The sequence below is a fragment of the Gossypium hirsutum genome, chromosome D05 (assembly GCF_007990345.1).
Source record: "Gossypium hirsutum isolate 1008001.06 chromosome D05, Gossypium_hirsutum_v2.1, whole genome shotgun sequence".
In the NCBI taxonomy this organism is placed as follows: Eukaryota; Viridiplantae; Streptophyta; class Magnoliopsida; order Malvales; family Malvaceae; genus Gossypium; species Gossypium hirsutum.
Window position 1 is genome coordinate 9,415,243 of NC_053441.1, and position 23,671 is coordinate 9,438,913.

At 34.5% G+C, this 23,671-nt stretch overlaps 4 protein-coding genes across 8 annotated transcripts; 3 read left to right on the forward strand and 1 right to left on the reverse strand.

Moving 5' to 3' along the window:
* Window positions 1–126: 126 nt before the first annotated feature.
* LOC107906316 (probable ADP-ribosylation factor GTPase-activating protein AGD13) lies at window positions 127–7,720 on the forward strand. Of its 4 annotated transcripts, none has more exons than XM_016833280.2 (10): window positions 127–325; window positions 797–869; window positions 1,680–1,761; window positions 1,992–2,067; window positions 2,767–2,930; window positions 3,200–3,335; window positions 3,741–3,857; window positions 4,620–4,715; window positions 4,863–4,946; window positions 7,244–7,720. In XM_016833280.2, exons 2-10 carry the CDS (start codon window positions 842–844, stop codon window positions 7,523–7,525), a joined length of 1,065 nt encoding a protein of 354 aa, XP_016688769.1. In that variant the 5' UTR covers window positions 127–325; window positions 797–841; the 3' UTR covers window positions 7,526–7,720. The 4 variants fall into 4 exon arrangements, with proteins under 4 accessions (XP_016688769.1, XP_016688771.1, XP_040949513.1 ...); XM_016833281.2 differs by lacking the exon at window positions 127–325 and adding an exon at window positions 471–614; XM_016833282.2 differs by lacking the exon at window positions 4,863–4,946 and having other exon boundaries at window positions 128–325.
* Window positions 7,721–8,215: 495 nt separating this feature from the next.
* Window positions 8,216–14,492, forward strand: LOC107906319 (2-succinylbenzoate--CoA ligase, chloroplastic/peroxisomal). Of its 2 annotated transcripts, none has more exons than XR_005913861.1 (10): window positions 8,216–8,537; window positions 9,459–9,531; window positions 9,918–10,086; window positions 10,189–10,287; window positions 11,470–11,567; window positions 11,933–12,126; window positions 12,492–12,619; window positions 13,125–13,510; window positions 13,629–13,791; window positions 14,027–14,364. XR_005913861.1 is itself a non-coding variant. In XM_016833283.2 (10 exons), the coding sequence occupies exons 1-10, from the start codon at window positions 8,338–8,340 to the stop codon at window positions 14,154–14,156; spliced, it is 1,692 nt and encodes a 563-aa protein (XP_016688772.1). In that variant the 5' UTR covers window positions 8,216–8,337; the 3' UTR covers window positions 14,157–14,492. The 2 variants fall into 2 exon arrangements, 1 of the variants encoding a protein (XP_016688772.1); XM_016833283.2 differs by having other exon boundaries at window positions 13,577–13,791; window positions 14,027–14,492.
* Window positions 14,493–17,635: 3,143 nt separating this feature from the next.
* LOC107906320 (uncharacterized) lies at window positions 17,636–18,443 on the forward strand. The gene has a single exon (XM_016833284.2). The coding sequence runs from the start codon at window positions 17,740–17,742 to the stop codon at window positions 18,175–18,177; it is 438 nt and encodes a 145-aa protein (XP_016688773.1). The 5' UTR covers window positions 17,636–17,739; the 3' UTR covers window positions 18,178–18,443.
* An 813-nt stretch (window positions 18,444–19,256) lies between these two features.
* LOC107906321 (alpha-glucosidase) lies at window positions 19,257–23,562 on the reverse strand. Its single transcript, XM_016833285.2, has 5 exons — window positions 22,994–23,562; window positions 22,194–22,906; window positions 21,104–21,334; window positions 20,367–21,013; window positions 19,257–20,243 (listed from the first exon to the last, which is right to left on the reverse strand). Exons 1-5 carry the CDS (start codon window positions 23,236–23,238, stop codon window positions 19,353–19,355), a joined length of 2,727 nt encoding a protein of 908 aa, XP_016688774.2. The 5' UTR covers window positions 23,239–23,562; the 3' UTR covers window positions 19,257–19,352.
* Window positions 23,563–23,671: the final 109 nt, after the last annotated feature.

A 23,671-nucleotide genomic window follows, 5' to 3' on the forward strand; every position in this document is an offset into this window, starting at 1 on the left:
TTGAAATATTTTTAATATGTTTGATTACATAATTAATTCGTGAAAATTTAAAATAAAATTCATATTTTCTTAATCTTTATTTTATTTTACAACTTAAAATTCATGAAAAACTTGTTTTGGCCAGTCCCTTACTCCTTAGTCCTTAGCATCATTCGATCATTACCTCTGTTAAAAAAAAAATTCGATCACACCCTAAAGAAAATTTTATACTTTTTTTGGCCAACAAGAAAATTTATTACTTTAAATCCCTAAAACTTGTCATTTTCTCCTTCTCTCTCTTACCCAAATCTGACACTGGTTTTGGATTTTCCATTTCAATTCAGTGGTAAGTTTGCAAACTCATCTTTCAGATCTTTCATTTCTTTATCGTTTCTTTGCTTCTGTCAATGATCGACAAACTTTTCAATTTCTTTTACCTTTTGCGCTTTCAAACGTTTTCATCTTTTACCCCTTTTTTTCCCCCAAAATTGATAAATTGGTTGTCTGTTTCTGGGAGAATGAAAATGTATTGAAATATTAAATAAAATATATATTGGGTTCTATATCATTCTCCCACTTGTAGTTTTAGTGTTCATTTAATTTTTCTATTTGTTTGACAATAACTGATTTTATAGGTAAAATGTTACTCTGGTATTTCCTTTCTCTTAAGAATGCACTAATTGATTTCGATGCCATGGCGGGAAAAGCGAGTTGGAGATTGTTTAAAACATAAAAGGAACAGAGAAAAGGCTTAACGTTTAGTGAATTACATAGTTTTCTTTTTTCCTACATTTATCTGATTGAATTTTCTTTTCAGTTTTCAAACCGCATTGTTGGATGATTGTGGGTTTGTAGCAGAGCAATGAGTGGAGTAAAAAAGTCTACCTCAGGTAGGCTAATATTACATCAATCAGTGATTCTCATATTCAGTCAGTTCAATCAAATGATTTGAATTAGATTATAATCGTGTTCTCCATGAAAAATAGTAAGAGTCTACGGGATCAAATAGCTTGGGATGTTTTGAGGAAATGTCAATAATTTTTGGTTAAGCGTTCCTTCAAAATGTTGCTAATGACGAGTTTGCTATCAACAATTGACAGAAGGAGACAATTTCGCTTATGTTAAAAATTTTTAATTAGTAGGTATGCATCATGCTTGGGACATTTGTGTACAGGCGCAAACATTTCTCAAGTATTGCTTGAGGTCTTAGAATATTTTGCGGTTGGCCTATGGATCCAAAGTCAAATAAAATAAGGTGAAAATAATATAATGCTTGTCTTAAAGAGAAGCTAATCTTTTGGACTCAGCTTTGTAGAATTCAGTTGTCAACTTATTCTCTTCACTGTGAAGGGTAAAACTTGTTTCTATGAAGGAAATGGGATGATGCTTGAGAATGATGGGATAAATTCCTATCCGTAATGCCACTCATTTGTTTTATTTTGTCCTCTCTTCAATCCTTGAATAAATTGGATTTGACACAAAAGGCGAACACTTATAATCTGGTTTTGTGTTCTCAAACACAAAAAACTTAAGGGTTCACTTTTTGGATTTACATTGAGTGTATGAGTTCAGATAATCTCCATTTTTGTGCATTGAACCTTAATAGGTATAATTGCATTTCTTTTTAAGGTCAATATGCCTGTCATCTTCCTTAATTTTACTGATATATTTTTTTTTTGGAAAATGCGTTTCCTCTGCAGCAAAAATAAGATTGAGGGGCTTATTGAATCAACCTGATAATCGCACTTGTGCTGATTGTGGTGCTCCAGATCCAAAGTGGGCGTAAGTTTTACTGTTACGGCATATTTTGCTTATTCATCTCTATTCCTATGAATAAGAGATAAGATTGCCCGATGAATACATGTCTCTGGCAATTTAAAGGATGAATTTTATGAAAAGCTTAGAATCTAACCACATAAATCACAGTTATGGACATAGTCAAGCATGTGTATGTAGGAATGTTTGTAGCATAAGGAAAAATTAAGAAAATCACTTGGAAATTGTTTTTTCAGATCAGCAAATATTGGAGTCTTTTTATGCTTGAAATGTTGTGGTGTGCACAGAAGCCTCGGTACACACATATCCAAGGTACTACTATGTTGCATGTAATGTAATATTTTTCCTCATGGAATGATCCCTGATTGGGGAAACATACGAGGGGTTTTCTGTTTGCTATTTATCACATGAAATTTATTTATCTGATTAGCGTTGAAAGTTCAGTACAATTTGATAAATCAGTAACAGTAGATGATCCAAGTATTAGGTAATAGATGTTTACATTGATAATAGAACCGGCATCATACCTGTGAAATTTACACAGTTGATAGATGAAATGTTTTAGGATATAAATGAGAACAAAAAACAAATCTAATAAATCAATATGCTAGCTAATAGTATACTGCTGGCCTATTTTATATAGCCATTTTTTTATCCAGAACATGTGTTTTTGTTTGTTCACGTAGGTGTATTTCTTGAAAGCTTCCCTGGGCTTAATCTTTCTTAAGTTTAACTGAAGTTTTTCACATGTTTATGTCACCTTTGTAGAATCTTTTAACTGTGATATTGTGTTGGATTTTCTCATTTAAGGACTTAACTTAGGGTATTATGGTTTTCTTTTTTACTTTCAATGTTATATTAACATTATGACCTCATTGATGCCTATATCATGCTTAGAACTCCTCTTACATTATCACATGCGATCCTTGTAAACTTTATATTAGTGTCTTGTGGTTTGCTTAGAGTTTCATTTTTATCATTGTAGCTTCTTTTACTTGCTGATGATTTCAGGTTTTATCTGTGGCATTGGATGAATGGTCTGATGAAGAAATTGATGCTATGATTGAAGTTGGAGGAAATTCCTCTGCTAATTCAATCTATGAGGCTTATATACCTGAAGGTTATACAAAGCCTGGCCCAAATGCTAGTAATGATGAGCGGAGGAAATTCATTAAGTAAGATTTCAGACAATTTGAGCAGTTCTCTCTCATCATAAAGTCACTTATATTGGGTGCCATATGTGTTCAAAAACTACTTTTCATGTCCTTATTTGCCTCTTTTTGGCACCTCTTTACCAGTGTCAAACTGCAGTAACCTTATTGTGACCTACTGTTTAACCTAGTCTATCATTGCTCCTTCTATGTTTGTCTTCTGGAAGCATATAGCAGCTTTGATGGATTACCATAGCTTAGATATTATTTACTTATTTCAAATATTCCTGCAGGTCCAAGTATGAACTTCAAGAATTTTTGAAGGCCAGCTTGCGGATCACATCAGGGAAGGATTCCTCTTCTTCTTCTACTCAATCGAACATTTCTGGAAAGATTTTGGATACTATCCTAACAAATTCAACACAGAAGGTAAATTCATTTGTTCTTTGTTTTTTTGAATCTGATTCACTGTCTTGGGAACAAGGAAGATCATGCTGCTGCTGATGTTAAGAGATAATATGGTCACTTGTTGAATAGCATGAGCTGAACATGTATAGATGGGATTGTTTTATATCATCCTGTTTGTAGGCAAATCTAGCATTCAATGTGCTGGTTGTCTACATGATGTGAATATTTGGTTGTGTGTACTATTCTGTAAAAGTAAGTGTACCAGTAAAACCTGGTAAAGGCCCATGTGAAGTGTTGTCTGTTGTGACAGTATTTTTGAGAAAAGTTAAGTCAGTATTAAGACTAACAATTTAAATACCACAATATGGGCTTAATATGGTGCTGCACTTCATAACTTCAATATGTTTGACCTGAAAGTGATAACAGGAAGGCATGGTTGAATTTATTGGGTTACTGAAGGTCAAAGTGGTAAAAGGCACAAATTTAGCTGTCCGGGATATGATGACGAGTGATCCTTATGTTGTCCTGACTCTTGGGAAGCAGGTTAGTTGCTTCAAGTGTTTTGTTTTATTCTCGCTACTGAAACTAAAAGGTTTTGTCAAGGCTATATATTGTGTTGTTGCTATCTCTGACAAACTCCAGCTCCAGACCTCTTTATAAGTTATGTTATTCCTTTTGTCTGTCTTTCTCTGTGTGCATGTGCATTCTAGGATTTATGGGCATTTATGCTTGTAGATTAATCAATATTGCTTATGCATGTGGTTAAGCTGTTAGTAGTACCACTCCTTTTTTTGTTTTCTTTCTTTGGCACTCGAGTTTGCCAAGTTTTTACCCCTGGTCATTGGAACTAAGAGCTTAGCACCTTATCAATGATCACACAGCTATTGGCAAGCTGTTAGTACGATTCATTTGGTAGTATTGTGGTTCAAATCAGACCTCTATTAAAGCTTTTGCTTTACTTTATATGTTTGCCCTTTAATTGGCACCTATGTTACTTGAACTTGGTGTGAATATTGAGTATGTGTCTGATATGGGTATGTTCAATTTTTTTCAAAGTTTTTCATGTATTTGGTTGGAGGATCTTTGGAAGGTCATATCTCTATACCCATGTCCAGTTATATATCAGACATGGGATCTTCAAGAGAAAGAGTCAGAGTAACATAGTATTACATGCATGTATCGTTTGGAATGCTTTACATGTTTTCTTATGTGTTTGTTTTCCTATCAAAATAAGATTTAGTTGCTTTGAACGGGTGCCTTTTATTGTAACTAATGATAACATTGGGTGTCTTTTGATCTTATCAGACTGTTCAGTCAACTGTAATATCAAGCAACTTGAATCCAGTCTGGAATGAGGAATTAATGCTATCGGTTCCTAGCAACTATGGGCCTGTTAAGTTGGTAAGTGTAATTAAAAGAAATGTTTACTAGTTTTTAAATAAACATTAGCATCTTTATTTATTTAATACGATTGTTGTGATTCTACCTCTCGATGAAATTTGTACATGGTGATGAGGCTGTTTGGGTTGTATTTGGCTCTGTTTTAAGGATATTTTTAGGTTCAGGTTGGCTTGGTTAGGTGTTGACTGGGTTTTGGTCTTCCAGGTTTTGGGTTGTTCGAATTCATTTTATGTAAGTTCTGGTTCCTGAAATTTTAAATCAATTTGACATGCATGATAACAAGTTTTCAGTGGGTTCTATCATGCCAACATTTGTTGCCTCTAGGTGCATAAAAGCAGTAATCAGGTGGGACAGTGGTGAGGTCAGGTTATTTCAGTTTAATGTCATTGAGGTCCCTGGCCATTCATCCTAGTTAATTCAGATTTGGGTTGCCTCTGAGTTATTAAAGTTTAGACTCAATAGTCTGTCTGGTTTTTGACTAGTTAGGTTCATTCGTGACTCCTAGTATTAGAAATGGAAAATATTCCGTATTTAAATCGCTGTAGTCGGTTCTGCACCAGTTTTGGTTGCACTGGCTGGTGCGCACCATTCCAGTAACAAACTGGAACAACTACTCTTTTCCGCACCGGTGTAAATTCTGGTCTGTACCGGTTGCACCGGCCTGTTTCGGCCAATTCCGGTTGCACTGACCGGGACATTGCGCACTGGGGGGTGCATGAGTAATGTTAAAAAATAGATAAAATTATTATTTAACCAACTTTAATATTTTTATTAATCAAATTTAATATTTAAACTTTAACCAAGGTGAAGGAGCAACTTCAAAATTTTAATTTGAAAATTAATGAATAATAAAAAGTAAATGATTTATATAACAAACAAAAAAAGACAGAATTTCTAAATGCTTCACGAACACAACTTTTTATGTATGTTTTTATTAGACTTTCATTTTATATATTTAGTATTGGATGATTTTATTGTAGATTTTTTAAAATAATGTTGTGGATAATTTTGTTGTTTAATGTATGAGATGTTTTTCTTTCCTTGTTTACTTTAGATTTGTTAAATGATGAAATTTTATTTGTGAAGTTTATTGATGAGTATTTTATATAATCAATTAATATTTTATATTTGAAATTATTTAATCTAATCATTTGATATATTTAATATTTGATATATTAAATATTTTTCAAAAAATCAGTAAATCCAAAACGATAAACCGAAACAGATTGGTACCGATACGTATCAGTTTTAGTAAAAAAATGGTACGCCCACCGGTGCGATACTGACTACCTTGATTTAAATTCTGGAATTTAACCATCTTCTAGATGTTTTGCTGGTTACTTTGCATCTGGAACACTTTTAAGAGTTTTATTTTTTGGTCTCATCTCTAAAACCTTAATGTGCACTTGATTTATAATTTTGTTTTCTAGCCTCTCTTCCTGTTCGTCTGATATAATTGTCATTAGTGATGCTGGATGAACCATCTTACTAGTGGTTTCAATTCCCCTCTCCCCACCCCCCCCCCCAAAAAAAAAGAAAAAAAAAAGAAAAGAAAGAGGGATAAAAGTTATATGTACTGCATAGGAAGAAAAAGGGAACCTATGCTGGGATCATTAAGCAGACCTCCTCCTTTTGTCATTAACTGATTAAAAAGGATGGAACTAGAAATTTCAGATTATTTGTCAAGATTGGTTTATTAAAGCTGGAAATTGGTGGGAGGTGAAACAACTGAAGACTGGATTTGAAGCACCTGTTGCATTCGTTATCTAGTCAGATGAGTTCAGTTTATAATTAAAAAATATTCAGGTAAAAAGGCAATTACACGAGTGTCCAACAGTAGCACATGCTGATGTTATTAGTTTATGCAGGAAAATAAAGAAATAATCCAAAAGTTAGCCTTCTGACTAGCTGCATATTTATTGGGCACAGTCTCTAGTTAAATATCTCTTTTAGTTGTAACCATCACTTTCATTTTTTGTTGTTGTTATGAGGGGTTGCTCTGACTTGAATCCAAGCTTACATGAGACATAAGCCTGTCTAGCCACTGCATCAAGAAGTTTTTGCAGCTGTAACTATTGCTGTCCGTTATGAATTGCCACGTTTGGTCTCACTTAACTAGGAGTTTCACATAATAGCTTCTAGATTAGAAGGTCAATTTGTCAACTTTCTGCTATTATCAGTTATGTTGCTACGGCTATTCATTTTTTTTTTGAAGTACCTATGTCCAGCACCCATATCTGATATGGATCCAGACAGGTATGGGATTATGATTCTCCGAATACATGTAAATCTTGGTCAAAATCAAACAGACCTGTGTCAGATACATACCTTGTCTGATGCTCAACCGAGCCTGAGTAACGTGGCTACACACCTTTTAATGCTTTGACATTGTTATGCTAGTTTCGTCTAAAGTTTCTTTACTTACAACTTTTGTTATTTGCATTATTCATTCATTCATATGGTATTTCCTGCCATCTCAAGCATAATTACTATGAGTTTCTCTAATCTGTTGGACTTCCATACTGTAGCAAGTATATGATCATGACACGTTCTCAGCTGATGATATAATGGGAGAAGCAGAGATTGATATCCAGCCCTTGATAACATCTGCAACATCATATGGGAACCCGGAAATGTTTGGGAATATGCAGATCGGAAAATGGCTGAAGTCCCATGATAATGCCCTTATGGAGGATAGCGTCGTCAACATCATTGATGGGAAGGTGAAACAAGATGTACCACTCAAGCTCCAAAATGTTGAATGTGGAGAACTTCATCTAGAATTAGAGTGGCTGCCTCTTGATCAGTAAGCATATGTTGTGTAATTTCAGACATACCATTGCCAGGGATTTGGCTTCAATTTGCTCTGTCGCTGCTAATTTTGAATATGGGCAATAATTTTTTTGAAGTGCACATTTTATTTGGAGTTGGGGATTGGAGCAATCATTAAATCAAGCTTTTGATTCGTGTAATATGTTTCAATAAATTAAGGACTGCTTTATGAATGGACTGAATGTTCTGAATTTCCGTAACATACCATCGCTTTGGATCGTCTTTTCAACCCCTAAATTCTTCTCTTTAGGACTCAAATCAGCTGGATAGGAGTTGCCTTGTTCCACTCATTTTCACACTACACCATCAACGATCTATTTCATATACCTTTTAAATCAGTCGTCACTCGTAAATACTGTAATTAAAGATCTTACATAAGTACGTGTCCGCTATTTTACATATAGATAATAGAACAAATATAGGAATATAAAGCAAAAATAAATTAGTAATTTATGATATAGAAATATTTTTTTGTTAAATTACTTTTTAGAAAATATACTTAGTTTAACAAAGACTCTTGGTTTTTTTTTTTTAAGAAAATGTGAAGTCAAAAAATTTAACTCGGTTAATATCTTCTATAAGATATTGTAAATATTAAAAAAGGACTTCTGGGGCAATCATTAACGACCAATAAAATGAGTCCGTGAAATGCCAAAGCATCACGGGCAGAAACTATTCACTTTATCCAATTTTATAAGATAAGCCGCGCTTTCAACGTTCTCCTTGTTTATTATTCAACTTTCGCAAACAGCTTCATTCAATTTCAGCAGAAAGTGAATTCTCTGTTGAAATGGGGATTTTGTCAGAGGCCCATATTTGCCAGTGCTTTAGCCGCTTGGCCACCCAAAAACGCAACTCCCTCGTTACCATCAACGGGGCTCGCCAGAAAACCGGCCAGCAGTTGGTCGATAGCGTCCTAAGTCTGTCTCGTGGCCTGCTCCAACTTGGCCTCCGAAACGGCGATGTCGTTGCAATCTCTGCTTTCAACAGGTCCTTTCCAACAATTTTCAAGTTCAAACATCAAGTGTCCTTTTTCTTTCATTTTCTTAACACGGGAAATAACGGAAACTGTCCGGAAAATTTTCTTTTCTGCCAAACACAGTCTTATTCTTTCGTTCACCGTGTTAGGTTTGGAATGCTATTTATTGTTTTCATAATGAAGCATCGAATGACATTAGCATAAAAAGTAAACTGTAATGCGTAATTCTAAGGCGACAAATTTTACATTATTTCCATTGATTCGTTTAATTAATTGGTACTTTTCGAAGTTTATAAATTAGATATTGTTTATTATGTTTATGCATGCAAATTATTCCATCAGTCAAACAAAGAAAAGCATGCAGATTATTCTATGCGGTGGTGATGATTTTATTTTTATTTTTTTAATTTATTTTAAAGTACTTATAAAAAATAAATAAAATTATGAACGAAAGAAAACCATTTAAACTTAGAATTTGAAAATGCTAATTAAATATAATTTTTGTGTAGAATTTGAAAATGCTAATTAAATATAATTTTTGTATTAGATGATACAGAAAACATTTATGTATTGAGTAATAACTAATATAAATAATAAATTTTTAATGGATATATTATTTTTTATACCATATTTAAACTACTCCTTCAATCCTTAAAGTGAGTGCTTAAGGGCATTCCAATTCATGTTTTTTAAGTTTTAAATTGTTTATATAGCAATGATGTAAACCAAAGATTCAGTTGACAATAACTTATTTTATTATAATATATGATCTTCGGGTTAGGAGCTCGTTATGCTGAAAAACATGTTTAGGCGGCAAAATTATATTTGTGTTTGGATTTTAACGTTAAATTGCTATTTATAAATTCATTTGACTAAATAACTAGAAATTCTAGCCAAGTTTCATTCTGATATTTAAATTTTTGCTGTTTCAGTGATTGGTATCTAGAGTGGATACTAGCTGTTGCATTTATTGGAGGCATCGTTGCTCCTTTGAATTATCGATGGGTTAGTATCTCAGTTTCTTTTACCAGTCGCTCTTATTGAGTGTTTATTTAATTTATTTGAGCAAGAGGGAAAAGTATTTTGTTCTAAACCGAGTTTCTTTGGGATCTTAGTTCTTAACTATTAACTAAAATTGCTGCCACATTGGGCTCGAGTTTCTCTTGGAATTGTGATTATTGTGATTCGTTTGTTTCATATTTTGATATGTCCAATTCGGGATTGGTTCTTAAACCAGGTCACATAAATTTATCATTCCAAGGTTGCTGTTATAACCTTTCTTGTCATAAACTTCTTCATAGGAAAGGAATGTAAAATATAGAGCAAGAGATATTGTCTTCTATGAAATATTGTCTTATTTCTTGCACTGCATTGCTTTTTCCTAAATATAGAGCTTTGAAGAGGCAAGAATGGCAATGGTAACCATAAGACCAAAAATGTTGGTGACAGATGAGAGCTGTTACTATTGGCATTCTGCAGCCCAGGGAGATGCTATACCATCTTTAAGGTGGCATGTCTCACTAAGCTCCCCTTCCTTGGACATTATAAACAAATACAACAGTATGTATCTTGTTTTCACATCTAAATGTCACATACAATGGAGTCACATTTAGGATATATGATATATCAAATGCCATGATAGCTTTGTCCTCAATTTTCTAGTGTTAACTGCGGAAATGCTTGTGGAGCAATCTGTAATAAATGGATCTATGAATTATTCATTTGCGCCAGAGGGTGCCGTTATAATATGCTTCACGTCAGGTATGTGTTTTATGCATAACTTCTCTTAGAACTTTACTTATGGGTAATATGATTGTAACTCAAGTTAGAATGTTATCCTTCTCTTACAACTTTACTTATGTGTAATATGATTGTAACTCAAGTTGGAATGTTATCCTTCTCTTAGAACTTTACTTATGGGTAATATGATTGTAACTCAAGTTGGAATGTTATCCTCTTAGAACTTTATTTATGGGTAATAATATGTAACTCAAGTTGGAATGTTACCAGCCAGTGGAAACACCAAAAAAGAAGGGCAGGTGAAGGGAGGAGAAGAAACTTACTTCCCTTTAATCTATGCTTTTTCCTTTTTCCAATTATAAAATTTCTCTTCTACCTGCTACTAGAAAAATCCCAAGGTTATCTATTGTTGCATATAATTTGATTAATCATTGCCTCAAATCTCACCTGTAGGAGTTCTACTCTGCTTCTTTTTGCATCATTAAGGAGTGCATACTATTAGGTCTTTGTCCACACTAATTATGTCATAAAAGCAAGATTCTGGCTACTTTGAAAATTTGATCTTCTCACATGTTTCTCAAACTTGGGACTCTATAGGTGCTGCACATAACGTGATGACCCTTTTCTTCCCTTTATAAACACATATAATCTGGTGGCCAAATATCAATGATGAACTATAAAATTAGAATGATGTGCCATGAAAAGCCTGTAAATTTGAGTCACAACAAAAGACAGATAGAGGTAACATCATAAAAAATCTAATTAGTTTTTACAAAATGCGTAGTACAACTTCTCAGATTTTAATGCTTCCTGCTGATAATATATGGGGAGGACAGGATCCTACTGGCTTGCTAGATATCTTTTATTTGCTAATTTGGTTCCTGAATATTGGAGAAAATGTGGTGGTGTTACTGTAATGCATGATGCACATCATTTCTTGCTTGAGAATATTAATCTTTATTTTTAATTGAGAAATCATCTATAGCTTTTAAGTAATGTTTTGTATTTTTGCTCTCCATATTTCCCCTTTTCACTTTTTTTTTATCTCTTCATTATTTGTCATGAATCAAAGCAAAGAGGAAAATGAAATTTGCATCTTAATTATAAACTTAAGTGTTAAGTTTTGCTTTTTATTCCGTCAAATATCCTTAAATGTGCAAACTATCTTAGTGCTTGGTTTTCATTTTCCTTGGCTATATATAGGAACTACTGGGAGGCCAAAGGGAGTTGTCATAAGCCATACAGCTTTAATTGTACAATCCCTGGCAAAAGTTGCAATTGTTGGTTACAGTGAGGATGATGTATGCCTTTCTTCTAGAAATATGTATATTCATTGTTGTTCCAAAGTCGAGTTACGTGATTAGTATGGATAGAATCATACCTATGTTACTCAGACTCAGGTGTGCATCAGATACATGTATGTGTCTGACATGAGTATTGTAAGATTTTTTAAGTTTTTCATACATTCAAAGGATTTTTGAAGGTCATATTCTCATAGTTATGTGTCAGGCATGATTACCAGACATGGTTACTTAAAGAAAAATGACAAGTCGGCAGTAACATAGAATCATACAGCTCAAGGAACAGTGCATCGTAAATTTTTTGGTTTGTCTTTTCCTTTTGGTCCCACTAACCTTTCAATTCTTTACTTTCTGGTTATTTCCAGGTTTATTTACATACTGCTCCCTTGTGCCACATTGGTGGTTTGTCCTCAGCCATGGCCATGCTAATGGTAGGAGCTTGCCATGCCTTCATACCGAAGTTTGAAGCTACACTAGCCCTTGAAGCCATAGAACAACACCATGTGACTTCTCTTATTACTGTCCCAGCAATGATGGCTGATCTAATCTCATCAGTCAGGTAAATATAGATGATTTTGGTTAGTGAGCTCTTTAAGACTTTGATTATCTTCATTTATTCCTCAAAAATAAGTTTGAAAGTTTTATGAAGGAACTGGCTACGTAAAGTTATTCATCATACTTATGTTGCGTGAGTTACTCATTTTACATTGATGCCCTAGGTTTTCATGGGGAGCTTCTGTAGCCTCTCTTCTCTATTTAGTTTTCCCATGGATAATGTCCTATTTAAATACATCTGCATTTTCCTTGTGAATGCTTCATGCTAACTCCATCCCTCAAATATATAACTTTTGATCTACTTAATGTTGATGATACTTAAGTTGTATCATATGGTTGTTTGATCTGGTTGTTCATGTAATATTCAAGGCTGAAGCGAATTCAGAAGGGATGTGACAGTGTGAAGAAGATATTAAATGGAGGAGGAGGCCTATCGGACAACCTTATTAAAGATGCAACCAGATTATTCCCCAGAGCAAAACTTCTTTCAGCTTATGGTTAGTTTAATTTATTCATTTTTGCTTGTTCATGTATTACATAATACATAATAGATTCTAGCCCTAAATTTTTAGTTCAATCTAGATGTTTTTATTTATTTATTTATTTCTTCTAAACCAGAATAGGACATCAAGATGAAACCTCTTAGAAGAGTTTAGATTTGATTATCTCATCATCCTTTACAACTTTCATTAGGTTACCCTTAACTTGAGCCAACTTTGATTTAGGAATGTGAACTAGATTCTTCAGGATAAGGTACATATAAGCTTTTGTAGAGTATTATAGGAAGCTAATTTACCAGTTCAAGCACTGTCATATGTGAATTTGCTAAGTAGAAATTCACCTTATTGAGCTGCTGTGTGAAACCACACAAGCTAGAAATTGTAGGTCAGTTTGTGGTTGTTCAAAGTTCGCACAGTCATAATTTAGATGAATATACATATTTTAGTAGCTAATAGTTTGGATATTCCTTACGTTTCTGGTACACATTCTAAATTTGCTAAGGGATGACGGAGACATGTTCTTCTCTAACCTTCACGACCCTCTTCGAGCCAATGCTCGAGGCATCTGGTACATCACTTCAGATGTTAGCCATAACTAGTTCAAGTCCGGTCAAGGCACGAGGGGTTTGTGTTGGCAAGCCTGCTCCACATGTTGAAATAAAGATATGTGTTGATGGCTCTTATAATGTCGGAAGAATTCTCACCAGAGGTCCGCATGTAATGCTAAGATACTGGGATCAAATTCCAGAAAAGGCATCAAATTCTGTAGAAGAAACTTGGCTAGACACGGGTGACATCGGGTTCATTGATGACCATGGAAACTTGTGGCTTGTTGGGAGAACCAACGGTCGAATCAAAAGCGGAGGAGAAAATATATACCCTGAAGAGGTAAGCATCAATATGGATTCTTATCGTTTACTGGCCAGTCACTTATTCATTTCTTTGATCGTATAGGTAGAGGCAGTGCTAATACAACATCCAGGGGTTCTTTCCTCCGTTGTTGTAGGAATTCCAGACCCTCGCCTAACAGAGTTGGTTGTTTCCTGTATTCGATTAAGAGAGAATTGGCAGTGGTCTGATGACAGTTTTAAATACTCAGTTCAAAGCAACGAGCTATTCCTGTCTAGTACAATTCTTCGACTTCATTGTAGAGAAAAGAATTTAACTGGGTATGCTCTACTAAACTTTTAACTCCATAAGATAGTTTAAAAGTGCATATTTAAAGTTGATTTTGAGTGTCGAATGTATGTGTGTGTCAGACATGAGTATACTTAGTTTGCCTTCTAAAGATCATACTCCATAGCCACATACAGTCTGCTGATACTTTAGCAAAATAAATAGTAAGGATAACATTGGCAGTGGGTGAATATGGTTTGTTCACTATTTATTTCGTACTCTTTTCAGGTTTAAAATACCAAAGATATTTATTTTATGGAAGACCCAATTTCCACTAACAACAACCGGAAAGATAAGAAGAGACCAAGTTAGAAGAGAAGTTATGTCCCAGCAATTATCTTTTCCTAACAAACTTTGATGTTAATCAGAACAATCACCATGGGTGCCTGCATAGGGATGGTCCAATTTTTACCTTCTCTATCAGGCTGCAGGTATGCTTTCATCTAACTTCCCCACTAGACCGCATTGCTCAACTTGTTCTCTTTTTCCTTCAAATGATTAGCTTCAGGAACAAATCACAGATGGAACTGCATTTCACACCTTAAATAAATTCATTTATTATGGCATCGGCAGATCAAATGATTAGGTGTTGTGATATCTCATATCAATGTGTCCTAAACGAAAGCTGACTCCAGATTTTATGGACTAAACTGGATTTAGATTTGAAATGTATGAAAATAAACATCAAATTTTATTTTCCTTCTTTATAACCCAACTAATCACTTAGCATTTGTTGCAAGGTAAGAGGAGCTAAAACAATTTTGATACCCCCTTCTTAGGTAAGGCACAAGTATTCTTGAATCCATCATGCATAACCTTTTTACTCGAACTGCCATGGTTTTCCCAAAAGCAAATGTTCTGCATCCCCTTGGACCCAAATGACATTAATATTTCATCTTTGTGCGATTCGCCCAATTGAGAATGGCAACATCATATTGCCTTGATCATTCAAACAATGCAGCTTATAAAATCATGTTTAGTTTTTTAACATGGTTAGATGAAAATTGGAAATAAAGATGTAATCTATAATTTCTAAGGATAACATTCATAGGGCATATAACAAGTTCGGCAACATCCCTCCAAGCATGGAAAGATGAAAGCATAACTATACCCGAACTCTTAAGCAAAATTCTTGACCAACACTCCATTAACCACATAATTTGCATCAAATTAAAAATCAGATAAAACACACACGTAGTATATGTATATAGTGGGATTAGAGACCAACACACTACAATTACATATAAAGAGATTCAAACCTGATTATTTAATAATCCAAAGCCTTTGTAATATTTATAAGTATACCTTTATTTAACTTTTAAACATAAATAATTTAACATTTTCTATATTTATATTATTGTATTATATAGTTAATTTTCATATGATATAAAATTATATAATATTTGAAAATTATATTAAAAAATTACATGAAATATAAAAAAAAACTATCTATTTATAAAATTGAAAAAAAAGGCAAACCAAGTTGAGGTCTTAAATGTTTAACATTTTTTTATCTAACCATTCATAAATCTCAAATAAATTTTGGAGGGTGCTTATATAGATGTGTTTGGAATTTGAAATGGACATTTAACCACCGTTTGTATAGAGTTGGGATTTTGATTTTAGTTTTTCATTTTAGGCATAGATCATAGTTAGGATTGAAATGGTTTGGAAGATTAAATTACGAATTGGAACAAAACCCGTGTTTGGAAGATGAAAGGGAGCAGTTAGCAGAAAATGAAATTTCTTTTTCGCTTTTGTTGGGGTTTGGTGGTGGGTACATTTTTATTTTAATCATTTTCATGCCCTTTCTTATTAATTTTATCCATCAAAAGTAGATTAATTCTCAATCGATTATGTCCAACGGATCACACCTACCAAGAAAAAGTATTTTGTTTTGGTTCGACCTGTAACCCCATATGAAATACCGGACGGTCTAAATTTAGCAACACTCTTCCCCCAGGATCCATTTCAGGAAAAAGATAATATGCAACTTCGAGCTGTCAATTATATCCTTTATGGAAATGGCAAACCGACTCGGAGAATTTCTGACACAAGTATTCAACTAGTTCGGACTTGTTTAGTGTTGAGTTGGGACCAAGACAACAAAAGTTCTTTCGCCGAAGAGGTCTGTGCTTCCTTTGTTGAAGTAAGGACAAATGGTCTGATTCGAGATTTCCTAAGAATCAGACTTAGTGAAATCTCATATTTTTTATATCAGAAAAAGAAATGATCCGTCAGGTTCAGAATTGATTTCTGATAATAGGTCAGATCGTACCAATAAAAATCTGTTTTATTCCATTTATTCCAACGCAAGGATTCAACAATCGTTTAGCCAAAATCACGGAACTATTCATACGCTCTTGAACAGAAATAAGGAATCACAATCTTTGATAATTTTGTCAGCATCTAATTGTTTTAAAAGTAAAAATTAACTAAAACAAAACCTGTTTACTTTAGCATAAGAGTATACATCCCAGTAAGATATCAACCAAATAAATCTCTAATATTTATGTTAATCAACTCTTAGCTAAGAGTTTTTATTTATATCAATACTCAATACGAATCAAAATTTTATTTGAAACTTATGCTGTTTTTCACGCCCTTTGAAGTTTGGTAAAAGCAGTGAGGCAGTGCAGTGTTTTAAAAGAGGGAAAGACAAAGAAAAAGGGAAATTCTTCTAGTTTGGTTGGTAATATTTCACCCTCTGCTATGCTGCATTTTACCAGCTCCTTCTACACAGGGGATGGTTTAGTCTTTTAGTTGGACACAGAGGGAGAGAGACATTTCATCTTTAATCATTGGTTCTAATTTATACGAAAAAAGAAATATACTAAAATTGGGTAAATTATGCTATTATTCTTTTAAATATGTGCAAGTTTTTGTTTTGATTATTTAAATAAAAAAGCTATAATTTGATCACTAATGTATTCAAGATTATTTTTTTAGTCACCCAATTGTTAAGTGATTAACGGTGACATTTTTTTAGTTAGTATAATAATAATTTTAGTCTTTAACCTTTATATGTTTTTGTTAATTTAACCCTAATTATGAAAAAAAGCTCAAAATTATTTAAAAATTTAAAAAATTCTATAAAAAATTCATGTTATTGCAACAACAAATCTTCAGCATTGCCATAAAACCATGGAAATGGATAAAAAATATATATCAATTTCTATCCATAACATAATATTCATCCCATACAAACTTAAATATGATTAAAAACTAATGTTTATACAAGAAAAAACAAGTTTTTGTTGCAATAACACTCAAAGATTGTTCAATATTGAGAAATAAGAATGAAAATAATCATTTAATAGAATTCAATATCAAACTAAAAACAAAACATAACCAAATTAATAATATCATCAAGTCGAGTTCCATGTCGTTGAAGAACTTCTTCCAGAGCTAATATTACATAGACTTGTAAAATTGACTTTGATGTCATTTTTTTAGCAAAATTTTATTTTTTAAACTTAATTCAAAATTTCATTTCATTTAAATTATTTTTCAAAACCCAAATTATATTCTGAATATTTTTCTTTTAGATGAAATTGATATAAAAATATAAAAATTGAGAATTAAAATTATTATTGTACCAATTAAAAAATTGTTACCTTAACCACTTAAGGATTGAGTGACAAAAAAAAATCAAAAACATTAGTAACAAAATTATAATTTTTTTTAGCTAAGTGATGAACATGAAAACTTTCTGATAGTCAAGTGGCTTTACCCTAAAAAATAACACATTGACATAAATATGTAGATTGTACTACGTACCATATGTGTTAAAAGTTATATAATACGGGGGATGAGATTTCGTATAATAATTGCTGGCTAAGCAAACAAAACAAACCCCTCTTACCTTTAAATTTAATTAAATCCATCACAGTTGGCATTCAATCTATGCCATTTGTTGCAGTTGGCGTGGGAGATAAATAATGGGGAGCGAGTGCAATCAAAGCAAGCCCCGTTACGACATTACAATGTCCAAGAGAACGAGGAAGGCTAATGCTATTGCTAATGAGGATCTTAATCATTCAAATTCAACATTTGCTGGTTCCTCCATCTCTGAGCCTAGGAAACGTGACGACGAACAAGAAGAAGAAAAAGAATCAGAAAACGAGGATCGTAAAAGCTTGAAGCAACTCATCAATGGCGATGAAACGGCAAGTACTTCTTCTCTGGGTCGTCGTTTCTCGGAAGAAGAAGAGCAACGTTTGCAGTTGGTGAAGAAGCAGCAACACTACGGCAATGGAGGAGTGAAAGGAATGATGAGTCGGTATGCTAAAGTTTTGAGCCATTTGGTCAAAGTGAAACGTGAGCCCAGTTCAGGGTCCAAGAAAAAACAGCTTCTCCGGCTAACCAATGTAGGCTAAGCTATTCATATTTGCCTGTCTTCACATTAATTCATTTCTCGGATCTCATCATCATGTCTCATAAGCATCTCATGCATGCATGCATCGACCATGCACATATATACTATGTGCGGATATGTTTACATATATGTTATATATGTGTATATATATGGACATAATTAAGATCTTGTGCTTATGCGTAATTCTACCTTTTTCTCATTGGATTCTATTGATATGATTAGTATTTTTTCAAAATAATTTATTATTACTGGGTGGGATTCTTAATACTTCTTTTTGTTATTAAATTAGGAGGTTGTTTGCTTTGATTATTATCCTTTTTACCTTTTAATATTTAGCATTTTTAATTTTTTTTTAGTTTCATTGTTTTATTTTCCCTTTGAATTATTAGTGATTTTTTAGGGTATTTATTAGTAATTTTTTTCTCAGCAAATAGGGTAATTTATGAAAAAAATTGAACAATTTATTAATCATTCATATTTAATATACAAATTAATCTTCGATATGATCATATAAATGAATGTCAAAACCAATTGAATTGTGGTTGGGGAATCAGGTTCAACCATAAAAATTTAGGGTGGGTTTGGATGAGCGATTGGGTGCGGTGCGGTGCGTTTAGCTTACTTTTTGTCTCACGTTACAATATTGCTACAGTATCTAATGTCACCGCCTCCGCTGTTTACACTAACCGCAGGTAAACGCACCACCCATCCAAACTCACTCTTAGTTTATCAGTGTAAAATTGATAAGTAGAACACATTTGTTATTTAAATCCAGTAAATATTAACATCTAAATCTAACGCTATTAGTGATATTGAAATAATAAGCATGTGGTAATAACTAATAAGTAAATTAAGATATTGGATAAATTAGTTTTTGGATATTTCAAAAATTACCTATCAACTCTAAATAAAATTTAAATGGAAATAAAAATTATGGATCTCTGTAGAGTGGCAAAGAACTTAATGCCCCTTAAACTGAATATTAAGGTTAAGTTTTATAAATGAAAAAAAAAACTATTGAGAGAGCTTTTCTCCGACCCCATTCATTTTATGAATTCTAAAAGAAATTGGCAGTAGAAATTGGTGCCACGGATATTAACTTATTTTATTGATTCTGATTTCGAGGGAAAATGAGTGAGTGAGACACCATAGATGTGGCTCTTACTAAAAATCTAACTAACTTTGGGGAGTTTTGAGTTGCAAATTGAACTCCTGTCCGACAGGTAGCATCAGTCTTGTTATCTCCACAACTTGGAATTGGGCATCCTTGCCTAATTTTGGCTTCAAAATTGGCTTTTCATTCAAAATTCTTGTGTTTCCAGGGCTTAACTCATACCCCTTCACCCTCCTCCTTTTTTCCAACCCCACGAATGTCACTTTATTTATCATCCATTTTTGACTCAAAGCATACTCTCCATTCTCAACCTCCGATCTAACAGATACGCTATCACCGGAATCTGCTCCATGAAATCTCACAAAACTCCACTTTCCCCCACCTTCTCCCATCTCCACTGCCTCACCGTCGTCCAAGAATAGTTCCCCGGTGATGTTCTCAGTGTTGCTGACGGCCACCAGGAGTTGGAACGGTGTTTCCCGAGCGGCTTTCGTCGTCATTGCCTCTCCTTGCATGGCTATGATGTTTCCTTCTCGGACATGAACGTTTATATGATCAGGTGGTGCAGCGAGTGTGAAGTATTTCCCGGATGTTGCGCTCACTGAGTTGGAGTAATTGAAGAGGTCGAACCAGTTTCCTGTCGGGAAATAAGCATCGACTGAAACTACTCCCGGATGTAATGCAGGTGAAACCATTATACCTTTACCTACCAGAAACTGTGAATTGATTTCGTAAGTGTGAACATCTTGAGGGAATGTGAAGAACAGAGGCCTTGCAATGGGAGTCCCTTTCGTGTGTGCCTCGTACATTAGGGTGTAAAAGTATGGTAACAGGCGGTACCGGAGGCCCAGCACTTTCCTAGCTGTGGCAGCCACTGAATCCCAGATATAGAGCTCTTGCCGGATTGAATGAAGCTCCGAGTGATCTCTAGCGAAAGGGTAAAATGCCCCTAGCTGCATTAATGTACACCAATAAATAATGAATCAGTTGCGCAATTCTTCATTTTCTCTTGAAGTATGCTCCTAAATGGTATGAGATACAACCCTTTAAAAAACAAGATAAACTTAGGAACTTACTTGAATCCATCGCCTGCACAGCTCTTCAGTGGTATCCCCGGAAAAGCCGCATATATCAGCGCCAACCATTGGAATTCCAAAGAGTCCGAAGTTCAAAATGGATGGAATTGTATAAGCCAAATCCTCCCAGGTGGCTGCATTGTCACCAGTCCAGTGTGCTGTATATTTCCCAGAGCTTACAAACGTTGATCTGCTAAGTATAAATGGGCGTTTGCCGGTCAGATTGGTCAATGCCGCATGAGTTGCTTTGCATTCCAGTAAACCATACAGGTTATGAACATCGTATTCTGTCAGGTTACCAAAATGCAGAGCAGTTGCAGGAACTGTTTTGTTATTAATGGGTCGTTGAATTCCCTGGTTGTTGATCTTGTAAGGAGGATCATCCAAGGCTGAATTTGGCGTTGGAGGGGATGTTATGAAGTTGGATACCTCATTCATGTCGAGCCAAAGACCATCAACAGGGAGAATGTCTCGAAACAACTTGATCTCACCACCCCAATATGTTTGTGTTTGAGGGTTTACAAAATCTGGAAAGTAGACTCGACCAGGCCAAACTTCACCCAAATAAGGGATGCCATCTCTTTTTATGAATAGATCAGCTTGCATCCCTCTGATGTAGCTTCCATATGAACTGTTTACACTGATACCTGTCAACATTGTAATCATAATGGTCATTATTTTATTATTTCCGTTGTCTCTGTCACCACCAATATATATATGCATGTATCTTAATTTACCGGGATCTATGATGACCACATATTTTTGACCATTCCGATGAAGCTTATCGACGAGTTGTTTCATCTTGTCCTCCGGGAAGTTGACGGGGTCAAGAGTGAAGTCCTTAAATCCATCCATGTAATCGATGTCCGTCCACATAACTTCCAGAGGGATGTTAGCTTTGGCGTAGCCAGCAACCACACCCTCGAGGTCAGAAACGTTTTTGTAACCATATCGGCACTGATGGAATCCTTTGACAAGCAATGACCAAATTGGTGATGATTAATGCAATAAGTCAAAGTTATAGACACCAAGTCTAGCAATCAACGTTATTGTTGATATCAACATACATGATATGGTAGTTATTTCTTTACAGAAATAAATAAAACATATAATGGAGGTGAAGGGAAAAGAATGGTGTTGTACAAAGGCTTTTGATACCACTTATTGTTGACTATTCGCATCTAAATGCTATGAGAAGTTTTCCTAAGCATGGATTTTTATGGGTTTTTTTCAAGGCTGGATCCTTGCATTTTGAATCAATTATAAATTACATATATCCCTCATTTTTAATCTCAACAAAAGCAACAAGCCAATATCTAGCTAATGTTTATTTAGATTTGAGAGAATCATATATGAACATGTGTCTAATATGAAAATATTACTTATAGAAAAAGTCATATATCGTATCATTATAAATATGATTTTTAAGACTAATTACTACAACCTTACTAAACCTTTAAATAATAGATCAAAGTTCAATGGTCATTATTTCAATTATTCTCCAAGAGTAGAAAAAGAACATATATATTCTTAAAAAAAACCAAACCTACGACGTAACGTAAGGACTAAGAAGAAAACTAGAAAGGAGACGATTTATGTTTCCCTAGAGCGACCGGCTACAAAAATTCTTGTTTACTTTTTGGCCATGACTGATTATTGTATTTCATTTTGGCTGAAACAACAAAGGTCCCTGGCTCACGTTGTTTCATCCTAAAGAAAAGGACTCTTTTGTTTTTCATTTCACTTTTTTAGGCTATTCATAAAAATCCGTTTTTAATATTCCGATCATCATAAAAATTAAAAAATAGAAAAGAATTGGGTAGTTACCGAAGGACCAATAAGGCATGGGAGCAGGGCGGCCAATAAGTTCAGTATACTGCTGCACGACGGTGTGGGGCAATGGTCCGCCAAAAACATACAAGTCTATAATACCTCCAATGACCTTGTAAGTTATCCGGTTTGCTCCATAGACTATGTCCATTCCGTTGCTATTAAACAACAATACCCCATGGCTAGTTCCTGCCGCAATTCTGCCACTACCAGATGCTGATCTTACGTCAATGTAAAAGGGATGCGATCCATAAAGATTGAAGTCAAGATTAGCACTCGCTAAATCCGCATTCCATAACGTCAACGTGTCGTCGTGTTGTAACTTGAACGATCTCTTCGTGTGCTCCCCGAGTCCGTACAGAGACGACCTGTTTTCAGGCAGCGCCGAGGAGAGTTGGATGTATTGTTCCTTGAACACCAAGAAAGTGCGTGGGTCCGATGGGTCCGGTGATGCGTCGAAAAGGGTGTCGCCGGAGGATCGGCGTTTCACCGTGAACCCGAATGGTGTGGTGTTTTGGAGAGTGAAAATGAGGTCCGATGTTGGGTCCGACACCGAGCGTGTTTCCTTTAGCTTCCGTGTCTGGTAGTTTGCTGGTGAGCCGAGGCTGAAAGGATTTTGGGATTGACGAGGAATAATTTCTTGTGGGATTTCCCATCTTTGATGCCCTGAATCTGTAACTCTGATTCTCAAACGATCGCTTGTCTCGAAGCTTCACACAGCAATTTTAAATCACTACGAATTGAGCTTGAAAATCTTTCAAGTTATAAAAAAAAAAACATCTCAGTTGAAAAATTACCTGACGAAAAGATTGAGTTTTTGAATATCAGGTCCATAAACAGAGGAGTTGCGGATAAGAGCAAGATCGGCGGCCAACCATTTTTGCTCCGGGTCAATGGAAACAGATTTCAGTTTGTAGCCATAACCAACTGCTTCATTAACCCCATGAACAACGGCCAGGTAAGAAGAAGAAGAAGTAGCAGAAAAGATAATAAAAAACAATAAAAGATGATGTAGCAAGTCCTTTTTTTGTGTTGTATTCATGGTTTTTGGGGTTTCAGACTGGATTGTCTGTATGAACTAGTGGTTTTATTCCAATGAAGGACCAAGAGGATAAGGTGTCGCTTTCGTAGTCTGCCATATAATGTATATTTTATTTAATAGGTCTTCGTCTTCAATGATTCAATTTGAGATCCTAAGATGTATGCATAAGAAAACAATATCTGGCGATATCTCTGCAATTAGCCATGGAGCTTTTATTGGGTGAAGAGATTGTTGGCGAGAATATAAAATATTGAAAGAACTTTAAGAAAAGATTGATAGTCGGATTCCCTTTCCGCATTTTAGTTTGTTTATTGAAGTATATTTTTATCAGTTGGTAAAAGTATCAGGAATGTTTTATATTATGAGTGGGGTTATATTTTGTTTGTTTTACTCAATAAATTTATAATTTAGTTATTATATATTAAATCAAAAA